Source organism: Acomys minous (genome assembly GCF_964271855.1).
Source record: "Acomys minous genome assembly, chromosome: 5".
Classification (NCBI taxonomy): Eukaryota; Metazoa; Chordata; class Mammalia; order Rodentia; family Muridae; genus Acomys; species Acomys minous.
In genome coordinates, this window is record NC_140494.1 from 81,783,540 (window position 1) to 81,796,745 (window position 13,206).

General features: G+C 39.8%; 2 protein-coding genes across 15 annotated transcripts in view; one reads left to right on the top strand and one right to left on the bottom strand.

The window, feature by feature from the left end:
- MBD3L1 (methyl-CpG binding domain protein 3 like 1) overlaps positions 1 to 13,206 on the top strand; it is a 240,052-nt gene that overhangs the window by 7,134 nt on the left and 219,712 nt on the right. For 7 of the 14 annotated variants that reach the window (XM_084782489.1, XM_084782488.1, XM_084782494.1 and 4 more), the window contains one exon: positions 1,884 to 3,743. The exons of 1 other annotated variant lie outside the window; for it this stretch is intronic. In XM_084782489.1, coding sequence (XP_084638615.1) covers positions 2,060 to 2,629 — 570 coding nt within the window. In that variant the 5' untranslated portion in view covers positions 1,884 to 2,059 and the 3' untranslated portion in view covers positions 2,630 to 3,743. Of the gene's footprint in view, positions 1 to 1,883; positions 3,746 to 13,206 lie in introns of those variants that run through there. 6 more of the 14 variants (XM_084782495.1, XM_084782498.1, XM_084782490.1 and 3 more) reach the window with 2 other exon arrangements.
- The window catches only part of MUC16 (mucin 16, cell surface associated), a 168,871-nt gene continuing 163,385 nt past the window's right edge, over positions 7,721 to 13,206 (bottom strand). The window contains exons 85-87 of the mRNA XM_084783450.1: positions 12,886 to 12,927; positions 12,514 to 12,593; positions 7,721 to 9,500 (exon numbers count right to left, since the gene is read on the bottom strand). Of these exons, the coding sequence (XP_084639576.1) occupies positions 9,402 to 9,500; positions 12,514 to 12,593; positions 12,886 to 12,927 (221 nt within the window). The 3' untranslated portion in view covers positions 7,721 to 9,401. The remainder of the gene's footprint in view (positions 9,501 to 12,513; positions 12,594 to 12,885; positions 12,928 to 13,206) is intronic.

Consider the following 13,206-nt stretch of genomic DNA (forward strand, 5'->3'; position numbering starts at 1 on the left):
ATAAAAATAAAATAAAACAAAAACCAGGCAAATGTGGTGGGCACCTGTAATCCCAGCACTAAGGAGACAAATAATGGATCTCAAAGGCAAGCGGCCTAGCTAGCCTGGTGAGAGTTGGTAGGCTCCAGGTTCAGTGAGACTCTGCCTCAGTAAATAAAGTAGAAGTCTATTACAAAAGACACCTCCATAGGCACACATGCATGTGCACACACACACATGCAAGCACATAAGCACATGCTACATATATGCATGCATAAGACATGATAAATACCATATTTTCAAAACAATTTGAGCATTTGTGTTCTTTTTGGTGGAGGGTGGGGGTCTACATATGTCATTACAAGCATATTGAGGTCAGTGAGATAGCTTATGGGAGCTGATGATTTTCCTTTGACCATGTGGGTCTCGTGGGTCAAACTCAGCAGCAAGGGCCCTTACCTTCAGAGCCACCTTCACACAGAAAGTGTTTTTAAATGAAAGGAATATGACATGAAAAAGGGAGATATAGGAGGGAAATGGGAAAAGGAGGAGTGAGAAGAAGCATACTAAAGGCCAATAGCAGCAATGGCTATGATCACGCATAGTCATGAATATGGGAATTCACAGTGAAGCCCCTTTGCGGAGCTAATGTATGTTAGTAAAAGTAAGTAAATTAAAAGGGGAGAATAACGTGAAAATAAGTAGTCAGGGGTGAACTATTGATCTTGAGAAATGTTAATAGTGCTATCTGTTACAGAAAATTGATCAAAACCTACTAGAAATCAAAATCTGGTAGTAGGTGCCTTGATTCGTCCCTTCCTTCCTTCCTTCCTCTTTTGTTCCCATATGAATAGATATTCTAAATTACTTATTTTGGTTGTTTTTCTTTTTTAAATTTAATTTATTTTATTATAATAAATACTTTGAACATGACTATTTGGGTTGATAAATATGTCTCAGGTCTTATAGTGATTCTTCCAGAGTGTAGTTTTTGTTTTGTTTTGTTTTGTTTTTCTAAGATTTATTCCTTAAATAAGTTTTATTTATGTTCTCCCTGCTTGTATGTGTGCATGCCGGAAGAGGGCACCAGATCTCATTATAGATGGTTGTGAGACACCATGTGTTTTTTGGGAATTGAACTCAGGACCATTGGAAGAGTAGCCAGTGCTCTTAATCTCTGAGCCATCTTTCTAGCCCCCTTGTTGGTAGTTTTACTATGATTTTTTAAAATAAATATTTACTCTTTGGAAGTTTCATATATGTATAAACTGTATTGATAATACCATTCTTTCATTTTACCTGCCATCTTTACCCAAATACCCTCATCACTTCTCTCTCCGAACCCCGTGTCCTTTTTTAACCTACTGAAAGTTATTAATGCTTCTAGTATGTGCATGGGTGCATGGCCATCACTGCAGCAGCCCACCAGGGGCTACATCCCTGAAGAAAACTCACTGCTGCTCCCTCAGCAGCCATCAAATGTCATGAGCTTCTCCCACATCTGTGCTGTAATGTTGGCTGGCCTGATCTTGCACAGGTTTTGTGCAAGTAATTAGAGCTACTTTGAGTTCAATTGTGATGGTCCTATTATGCCCAGGAGACACTGTATTAATAGCACTCTTTCCCAACCTCTGGCTCTTAAATCTAATTTTACTGTTCAGTTAAGTTTTAAAGGAGCTATGAAAATCAGGTGATTCGCAACAATTTCATTGTTGAATAACACAGAAGACTGGCAACATTAGGGACTTACGGGACAACTGGGGACTTGTATCATGAGAGCAAATATGAGGACTCAAGCAGATGGCGGTTGAGCCAGAAAAAAAATATAAATACACTCAAGCAAGGAGGGAGTTTTGCAAAGTAGTAGGAGAGTTTTAACTTTGAGCTTTCTGTGCTCAATTTAGATCCATTTGATGTTCCTGAAAACAGATCAAATCTATCATCAGAGGGAGAAGGGGAAGGTGGACACTAAAAGCAGTATTAATGATTCATAAGTACCATGTGAAGAATAAAAGAAGGCAGCCTTCATCACATGATCCAGTTTCATGACTTATGTTTATAGGGTTAAGAACGGAGTCTGATGGGCAAGACTTCACAGAGGAAGCAACGTGACTGTGAGAACCCAACAACTCCAAAGCCTTGTTTAAACACCTCAATCCCCTTGAGGATGTCCAGTTATACTTTCAAGAGGCCAGTCACTAGAATCACATCCCATCTGGGCAATGAGGTAAGATACCATCAGTGGGAGGAGACCTTGGAAAAGCCTGAACAAGCCTGCTGGCAGAAGAGACTGCAAGGACTTCAGGCCTGGAGCAGTGCAGGAGAACTTTTGAGCACTTCAGATATTGGCAAAGCTCTGCAAGACCTTACACCTAGAGACACAGATGCATCTGTTTCAGGGACTCAAGCCCACAGTATTGACCCGAGGCCCATGTCCACCCCTGAGGCAACTTCACATTCAGCGAAGACGGTTCCAGAAGGAGATATCCCACAGATACTTGGCAAACAGTTTCTGGTCACTGAAGAGGATATTAGCAACCAGGAAAGGAAAGTGAAAATAGCAAGAGAAAGACTGGCAGTTGCATTGATTATACACAGGTTAGCAAATGAGGCAGAGAAAGTGAGGGGGCCAAGAAAGTCAAACTTATAAACATTCTGGGGGCTTGCTGGGGAGATACTACAGGTGAGATCGGGGAATGGCCTTGTTTGAACACCTCTTTGTGGTGTCTTTTGTTGTTCTGAGATCTTGAAACTTTAAACATGACAATGATTTATTAAAAGTTTTCATGCAACACAAAAAAAAGACAACTGAGAATTTACTACCTTTTGATCTTACTCTACCTCTCTTTCTCTGTGCTGAAGATCAAACCCAACTTCCCACTTATACTAGACAAATGTTCTACTATAGTGTTACATCATCTAGCCCAGTAATTTTTATTTTTAATTATTTTAGGAGCTGGAGAGGTGCCTGGCTGCTCTCCAGAGGACCCAAGTTCAATTCACAGCATCCACGAAGCACTTTAGAAATGTCTAATTCCAATCCTAAGGGGATGCCCTCTTCTGGTCCCCGTAGACACCATGTACAAACACGTAGAGTACAGAGTTACACAGAAAAGCATAAACATAATGTATTTCTTTTATTTCCCATTTATTTAATCACTTTACAGCCTGATCCTAGCCTCCTCCCTTCTATTCTCCCAGTCCAACTGTCATGCTTCCCTACTCCCTGCCCCCACTCCTCTTCAGAGAAGGGGAGGCCCTCAATCCAAGTACCAGCCCACCCTGGTACTTCAAGTCATAGTAGGACTAAGCGCGTCCTCTCTCGCTGAGACCAGACATGGCAGTCCAGCTAGGGGAAAGGGATCCAAAGGCAGGCAGTAGAATCAGAGAGAGCCCCTACTCCCATTGTTATGGGACACATGATGACCAAGCTGTATATCTGCTACGTATGTGTCTAGATCTAGGTCCAGCCGATGCATGCTCTTTGTTTGGTGGTTCCGTCTCTGTGAGCTGACACTGGCCCAGGTTAGTTTATTTTATAAGTGGTCTTGTGATGTTTTGACACCTCTGGCTCCCTCTATCCTTCCTCCCACTTTTCCACAAAACCCCCTAAGTTCAGCTTATTGTTTGGCTGTGAGTCTCTGCGATCTCTTTCCATCAGCTTCTGAATGAAGCCTCTCAGAAGACAGTTATGCTAGGCTCCTGTCTCCAATCATAGCAGAGTATTATTAATAGTGTCAAGGGTTAGCTCTTTCCCATGGGGTGGGTCTCAAGTTGGGCCAGTAATTGGTTTTCTATTCCCTCAATCTCTGCTCCATCTTTTCCCCTACACTTCTTGTAGGTGAGATAACTTTTGAGTTGAAGGTTTTATTGGTGGGCTGGTGTCCTCTCTCCACTGGAAGTCTCACCTGGCTCTAGGCGGTGGCAATTTAATGCTCCATATCCCCCTCTACTAGGAGTATAAAAGTAACTTTTATTCTCCTGGCTCAGTTGTCTGGGAGGCTTACTACCTCCTCCTGCTGGCCTAGGCCTAGTCTTGGAAGGTTCTAGCCTCCATACAATCTAACTGAGGCCTGGAATGTTTTCAGCCTCTGAGATTTACTGCTTAAATGAGCTCACACTTGTTCTTTCTGAGGTCTGGGCTGACTAGTTCAACTCAGCCGTTTTGGCTCAAACTCTTCTCCCAGCTGATTTTAATCTGGCTTCTGCCTGGAATTGCTCTGCTTGGCCTCAAACTAACTCAGCAATCTGCTCTAATATTTTCTTCTCATTTTCTGGATCATTCCATCTTCACCTGAGTTCTCTCTGCAACCTATCTTTCTATTCTTGTCCTGGTAATATCTTCCTCCTCTCTCTGTAAAACTGCTTAAGTAGCTTCCCTTTCCTCTCTCTTCTTGTGAGAGTTAGGCGTATCCTATTCTGTCAAATATTCTCTGATTCATCACCTTTTCTGCCACTCAATTAGACATCACTTTCAAAGGGGTGCTTCCTTCTACAAACTATCTTTACCTTTATTTGGGATTTAGGGCACATACCACCATGCCTGGACCTAAGCTTTTCTTTACCTGATATTTGTTCTATACCAGCTGGTCTTGAACTCGGATCTGTTTGTCTCTGTCTCCTGGATTAAATAAAGGCATCTTTGTATTCCAGCTGGATCACACAGACCTTGAAGATCTTTGGATGTGATCTCTTGCCAGAACAGCCATGTTCTGAATTAACATTCCTTTACATAGGATTCTTTGCTAGGGTCACCTCCATAGAATCCTAAGAGTCTCCTCTGTCCCAGAGATGCCCACCCTTCACTGATTTCCATTCTCTCTCCAGGTCATCCCTCCACATATCCCTACACCTGATCCCCACCCCATCTCCCACCCAGTTCCTTCCATCTACTTTAGATGTCTATTTTATTTCCTCTTCTGAGGGAGATTCAAGTACCCTCCCTTGGGCCCTCCTTGGCTTCTTTGGGTCTCTGGATTGTAGTATGGTTATCCTGTACCTTATGACTAATAGCCACTTATAAGTAAGTACATAACTTATATGTCTTTCTGGGTCAGGGTTCCATTGTATAAATGTACCACACTTTCTTACTTTTTAAATATATGCATTTATACTATTATACATATATAAAATAAACTTCATAAAGCAAGAAGAAACAAAAAAATTAGGAATTATATTGTTACATTCATAGTGTTTTGGCTATTTGTATTTTGCAACCTTGAAGAAAACATCTTTCCTACCTTGGTGAGTCTAAGTATGTCAATATCTATCATATCTCATCTATAGCAACTTTAAACATCTATCTAGACCTAAAAACATCTTAACTCCCAAACAACTAAGCTTAATTGTAAGACTAAACTGTCTGGTGTTCAACCCCATCAGAAACTTGAGAAGGAATAAATTTCATTATCTGAGTAAAGAAGAAGTGCAGGGTAACAGCTTCCAAAGTGAAAAAATTGATAGTTTCTTGCCTGAATAGTCATCAAAATATCTATAATGTTGGAGCATCATCTTCAGCCTTCTGGCCCAGTATATCTGACCTACATATTTGTGAGGCAGGAACTATTGAGGACTTGCTTACCCTGTCTTGGCAGTTTGGCTGTCGATTCTGCCTGTATCCGAGCTTGCCCATTTTTAGGCAGAATTCTGTCTGTGGTAGAAACGAGGACATTTTGCCCAGTGGCTTCTTTGCCACATTTGAAGCCATCGCCATAAGGAGGTTCTTTGATGCTCATAATCTTCTTTGAGGTAGGCTGGGTGTTGCCAGGAGTTAACCTGTCTTATTGTCAATGACCCTTTAAAATAATAAAAATTATCTTTGAATCCCATGTTCTGTAGGTCTCTGAGGTTTGCCAGATTTTTTTAAAGATTTACTTATTTATTATTATGTATACAGTGTTCTGCCTGCACATACACCTGCAGGCCAGAAGAGGGCATCAGATCACATTATAGATGGTTGTGTACTCAGGACCTCCAGAAGAGCAGTCATTGCTCTTAACCTCTGAGCCATCTCTCCAGCCTTTACCACATTTCTTTATCCATTCTTTGGTTGAAGAACATCTGAGATGTTTCCAAGTTCTGGCAATTACAAATAAAGCTGCCATTAGTATAACTGAGCAAATGTCCTTGTGATGTGATGGAGCATATTTCAAGTATATGCCCAGGAGTGGTATAGCTAGGTCTTGAGGTAGCACTATTCACAGTTTTCTGAGAAAGCACCAAATTGATTTCCAAAATGGTTATACAAGTTTGTACTCTCACCAGCAATAAAGGAGTGTTTCCCTTTCTCTACATTCTCACCAGCATGTCCTGTCAGTTGAGCTTTTTTTTTTAAATCCTAGCCAGACTAACAGGTGTAAGATGGATTCTCAGAGTTGTTTTGATTTGTGTTTCCCTAACGACTAAAGACATTGAACACTTAAGTGTTTCTCAGCATCTTTATCACCCTGCACAAAACTCAGGTCCAAGTGGATCAACATAAAATCAATACACTAATTCTATTAGAAGAGAAAGTGGGGAAGAACCTTGAACTCATTGGCACAGGAAACAGCTTCCTGAACAGAACACCAACAGCTCAGACACTAAGATCAACAATTAATAAATGGGACCTCATGAACTGAAAATCTTCTGCAAGGCAAAGGATCCTGTTAATAGGAGAAAACAACAGCCTACAGAATGGGAAAGGATCTTCACCATCTTCACCAATCCTACATCCAACACATGGTCGTGTGTGTGTGTGTGTGTGTGTGTGTGTGTGTGTGTGTGTAGATAGATAGATAGATAGATAGATAGATAGATAGATGATAGATAGATAATTAGCACCCTCTGTGCTGTACCAACCCACCCTGGCAATCGAGTCTCATCAGGATTAAGCACATCCTCTTCTGCTGAGGCCAGACAAGGCAGCCCAGCTAGGGGAAAGGGATCCAAAAACAGGTAACAGAGTCCATCTCAGACATGTTTGATGGTGTTGTCTGTTTCTAGAGTGATGCTTTTTTATGTATATTATAATAAAATAAGATAAAGTAACATCAGAATTGAATAAAACAAGCAGAAGGAAAATAGCCCAAGAGAAGACACAAGAGAGATAGAACCACTTATTTACACCCTTAGAAATCCCATAAAAACCACTAAACTGGAATCCATAAAGTTATCGGCAAAGGACCTGTAGGGCAAAAAGAAGAAAGAAAAAAAAATGTTTATGTAATAAAATAAAAATTAACATGATAAAAATTTTGTAACATGAAAAAATATGTAAAAATTTTACATTACATATACTTATATATGTGACTATGAGACAAGGAACCTACAAAGATGCTGCTGAGTTCATTTCCTGTTGGCCATCTACTGCTGGACAAGGCAGCCTTTCCTTAAGAGTACTTTGTTTCCCCAGTGAGACTCTCTTGGAGAGAACTGAAATATCATTTACAAGTGGTTATCAATTGGAAATTGCTTCTGGTTTAGGGATAGGGCATGTGTCCACTTCTCCCTTTAGCTCTAGAACCCTATCTGGTACAGACTACTGCAGGCCCTGTGCAAGACTCTTTGAGTTTGTATGTTCATCAACTGTATTGATTTAAGGGGCCTTGTTTTCTTGGTGTTTTCTGTCTCCTTTGGCTTTTACATTTTCCTACTTCCTCTTCTGCAGGGTTTTCTGAGCCCTGGGGAGAGGGATTCAATGGAGATATCTCATAATAGGGCTGAGTGTTTCAAGGTTTCCTGCTCTCTACATAATATGTGGCTGTGGGCCTCTGTATTTGTTCCCATCTGCTGTAGGAGGAAGGTTCTTTCGTGATGGCTGAGCAAGACATGCATCTATGAGTATAGCTGAATATCATGACACATTAAAAAAACAATAGCATCTTAGTCAGTGCTCTATTGCTATGACCACAATAATTCTTTTTTTTTCCAGATTTAATTTATTTATTATTATGTATACAGTGCTCCACCTGCATGTACACCTGCAGGCCAGAAGAGGGCATCAGATCACATTATAGATGGTTGTGAATCATCACACGGTTGCTGGGAATTGAACTCAGGACCTCTGGAAGAGCAGTCAGTGTTCTTAACCTCTGAGCCGTCTCTCCAGCCCCTGACCACAGCAATTCTTATAAAAGAAATTGGGGCTTGCTTGCAGTTTTAGACATTTACTCTATTATCCTGATGTCAGGGAGCATGGTGGCATGCAAGCAGACAGACATGGTAGCTGCTGGCAGCAAGAAAAGAAAGAACCACACCTACTCCAACAAGGCCACTCCTAATGACCTAATCCTTAAGGCCACTTCTAAGCCTCCTAATACTTTCAAGTGGTGTCACTCACTAATGACCAAGCATTCAGGTATATGAGCCTCCCCGGCCCATTCTTATTCAAACTATCGCCAATAGTATTTGGATTTACCCTATGTGCATTATCTAGTCTGAGGTTGTTGACACCCCGGCAGTGTCAGACATAGGCTCCATCTTACAGAGCGGCCTTTAGTAAAATCAGATATTGGTTGGTAATGCCCATAAAGTTCGTGCTACCATTACACTACTATGTGTTGCAGGCAGGACACTACTTTAGACTAAAGGTTTATGGCTGGTTTGGTGTTTACTCCTTTGTTAGCATGCAGAGTACCTTCCTGTACTAGCAAGTAGGGGTGAAGGCTCTATTTAGGCATCAGTTTAAATTCAATGAATTGTGTAAGTATTGCCTTCAACAGTGGGCCCTTGCCATCAATTTGTGAAGACCGTCCTATAGTCTTGGCCATAGCATGAGTTGTTCATTGCTTTTTAAAAAGTAACAGAAGACACTATTTATAGCAATCCTAGAAATTGCTAAAATGAAATATTTTAAAACTTCGTCTTCTCTGTGTTGCATTTACAATTTGGTATTCCTATGGCATTTTAGTGTGTGTTTTAATATTAATTTAGATATATATTTTTCATTACTGATTTTTCCCACTTCAATGGTTTTCTGTTTTATATTTCATTTTTCTTCTTGGTATATATTCTTCTAGTTAGGACTTGTGGTAAATTAACTTAGAATCAGTCTGTATACCTGGATCCCTTTCCCTCTCTCTCTCCCCCTCCTGTCTGCCCCTTTTCTCTGCAGTCTTGCTGTGTATCCCAGGCTGTCTTAGAGCATGCACTCCTCAGTATCTTAATGCTGGGATTACAGCTGTGTGCTGCTACCTCAAGTTGCCCCTATTTTTTTCTACATAGTTTGTCTAGATCAATAACTTGAGTTTAATTCTTTTCCTTTCTGCTCTGGCCACCAGCATAACTGACATTCTCCTTCAGGGTGTAATAAAGGAGGAACATTTCTTATTCTGTTCCCAGGGATCACATCAAGAAAGCCACAGATACTGAATTTGACCAATGTGGTTTATTTATTTATTCTTTGAACCCTGATAGAGAAAAGACACCAGTGGCAAGTGGAGTCACTGGAGCTTCCTCAGGTCTAAGTGAGACAGATAATAACCCAGGCGGTGATGTTGAACCTGGTAGTCTCCCTCCTTTTTCCTCCTGCAGACAGTCACCTGTGTCAGGAGAAGACATAAGAATGAATTAGCCAAGGACAAAACAAGTAGTAAACATCGATCCTCTACTCTGATCTAACCAATGGACAGGACATTCTCCACAGTTATGTGGAGAGCAGGGACTGACTCTGTCATGAACTCTGGTGCTCCATATTTGACCACCTCCTCTGGATAAGGAGACCTGATGGCATTCAAAGAAAGAATAGTCAGGCTACCAAGATGAGACTTGATAGCCTATGATCATATATTGGGGGAGGAGATCCCCCTCAGTCATAGACCTAGGGGAGGGGAATAGGGTGAAAGTGGGAGGGAGGGAGGAATGGGAGGATACAAGTGAGGGGATAACATTTTAGTTGTAATCTGAATAAATTAATTAAAAAGTTTAAAAAATATAATGAATTAGTCAGCAAGACAGGTAGGAGACATCAGGAATGAAAACATAGCCAAAGGCCTGGCCATTCTTATATCTTCTTCCTTTTCTCTTTTGGGATTCTCCCTTAAAACCCCTTCTGTCCTCTCTAGTCTCAATTATTACTCCAATCATATGTCTCTAATTTCCTCCTCTTTCTAAATTTATTAATATTCATTAGGTACTTATCAGTAATATATAGAATTGTTTGTCACCCATCAGTAATATAGTCTCTGCTTGTATTATTAGTTGTATCTGTACTATCTATATCTTGCAATCATTTATGATTCTGTCATCTTTTATCTGTCATGTATTAATAGTGTATTATCTGTTATCTATATATCTGCTATCAATTATCTTGTTATTTGATATATGACAGTATATCCTTCTGTCAATTAGCACCTGCCAAACATCTATCCATCATATATCTATATTCATCTAACTATCTAGGATTTATTTACTTATATTTTTCTCCCCAATTTTTTTTCATCTCATTCTTAGCCTAATTTCTGTTTTTCCTCACCACTGTCATTCTTTAAGCTTAAATGAGAAATAACTGCCATACTATAGGGTCCACACATGTAAAGTGAATGATTTAGTCAGGCACAGCAGTATGCGTCTGTACTCCTAGCTGTTAGGAAGTTGAGTTAGGAAGATTGTTAATACTGGCCTGGGATAGCCAGTAAAATTCTGTGTCAAAAAGAAATAAATGGTTTGGTAAGTTTTTAGTACAACTCCCTAAACCATCACTAAGAAAAGAGATGATAAACAATCATCATCTCTGTGCTCTGATTTATCATAAATCTTTCATCTATGCCACTTGCAAACAACTTTGTTTCAAGAAATCTCTGGGCTAATTGCTCAGCCATTCATTATTTTTTTTATTGCTGAATAGCATTCAATTGTTGAGATATATCTCATAGAGGAAACTGGGGTTTTTGTTTTCAGGCTGAGTTCCTTCTCTCTCTCTCTTTCCTTCCTTCCTTCTTTCCTCTCTCCCTCCCTCCCTTCTTTCCTTCTCTTCCTTCCTCTCTTCCTTCCATTTATGCACATTTGTGCACTAGTCTTTGGATAGGTGTTTTCTTTTTATAGTCTTTTAAAAATCTTTTTCATATGACATAGTTTGATTATGTTTTCCTTCCCCCAACTCCTCCCATATCTTCTCCACCTCCCTAGCCCACTCAATTTTGTGGTCTTTTGCTCTGCTTTGTTCAAAGAAAAAAGAAGGAAAGAAAACAAAGATCAAAACAAAAATTCAGTAAGACAAAAGAATGTTAAAACAACACAACCCCACCACCACCACCAAAATCCTAAATGGAGTTTATTCTATGTTGGGAAACTACTCATGGCCATAGAGCCTCTTTTGGAGTGTGGTTGATGTACCTAATGATACTCCATTGGAGAAAACTGATTGTTCCCTTTATCAGCAGGCATTAATTGATTAGTAGTGGGCCTTTGCATGAGCCTCCTCTTTTCAGTGCTAGAATTTTGTCTTGCTTGAATTTGCACACATCTTGTAGATAGATATGCTCTTGCATACGTTTTAGGTTTGGGGTGGTTGTGTCCTGTGGCATGTCAATGTACCTCTAAAAGAAATGACCAATCTACATCCCACTAGCTCTCAGAGTTCCTGTTACTTCATATCTTCACCATCACTTACTAGTTTCAGCCTTCTAGTTATTGTTTTATTCATTTCCCTATATCATTTTGTGTATAAAGTTAGAATTTTAAGAGCTATTGTATAACAAGCTGACTACAATTAATGTAAGGCCTTGGAGATGAGTAAAAAGCAAGTATAATGTGGGAAATCTGCATGGGAGGAAGCTATACTAGTTTGGGAGTGTAGGATTAGTAATTATTAAACAGCATTGAGCTCAAGGCTAATTAATGGATCCTAGTCTCTTTATGTGGTTATTTGGGTATAGAGTTACTTAAGGAACAACTTGATTTATTAAATGAATAAATCAATATTAAATATTAATAATCATTCAACAATATTTTTCAGAAATGCCCAAGGTAGGGTTTACTCCTCACAAAATTATATGATGATATTTACTTGATTTAGTCATTTCTTAATGAATGCCTTAGAACTCATACAAATACACATTATTTGCCAAATAAAAATAAAATAGATACTAGACTGGGTATGGTGCAACATGTCTGTTATCCTATCACTCAGAGGACAGAAAGTAGAGGATGGATTCTGAATTCATCAACTCATGGCTACCTAGTGAATCTGAGTATCAATAACACTACAGTTAGAAAAGAGATTTTTAAAAAATCTAGCTAGAATACAATCTAGAATAAAGTGTTCACAAATCATATCACTAGCAAAGAACTTGTGTGTGTATAATAAGACAGTCATGTATTGCATAACCTTAGAGGCTTATTTTATGAATACAATGTCACTATACAGACATTATAGACATTATAGACAAGCTTAGATGGCTACCTTGATGCCAGGCAACATCATTTTTTGACAACACTGTCATTCATGTAGACCACCTTAGACCAAAGAAATGTTGTATAGGGCTTGCCTGTTTAAAAGTTCTTAACAATTCAGTAGTGAGAACACAGAACATCCCTCCGCACTTTCTTGCTTACCAGGAAACAGCACATCAGACATGTGATAAGTATCAGTAGGACCACCAAGCAGATGAGAATAATGGCCCAGAAGGGAAGACCTAGGGAGACAAATGCTGGAGTGAAGGCCCCATTGTCACCTCCTAGCAATAATTTCTCAGGCCTGTGTGGCTTGGGACATGGCTTGAGTGGAGCGCTCAGTGGTTCAAGATCATATGACTCTGCATCCCACTTCTTCCTAAATGGTCTTCAAACAGAACAGATACCCTATGTCTGTCCTTGCCATGGTTTGACCCTCCTTCAGTGTGACCCTCTGCACACAGCACTCTGTGTCAGTGTTACAGAGAAAGTGCTCCCTGTGATACGCTAGGCTTGGATTGTTCTGAACCTTACCAGAATTCTTCATCACATCATCATCTCTGTTTTGAGAATACCCTGGAAATACAAGAAATGGAGAATGCATGTGAGTATGTCTTATTTATTCATTTATTTATCTTGAGTTTTAAAAAAATAAGATTTTTCTGTATAGCTCTCACTGTCCTGGAATTCTCTTTGTAGACTAGACTGGCTTTCAACTCAGAGGTCTTCCTGACTCTGCCTCCCAAGTGCTGGGGACAAAGGCATGTGCCATTATGCCTATCTGGTTTTCTTTACATTTTGAAGCTAAGTATAAAAGGTCTTGGACATGGGAAGAGACTTTTATACCATGGAGAT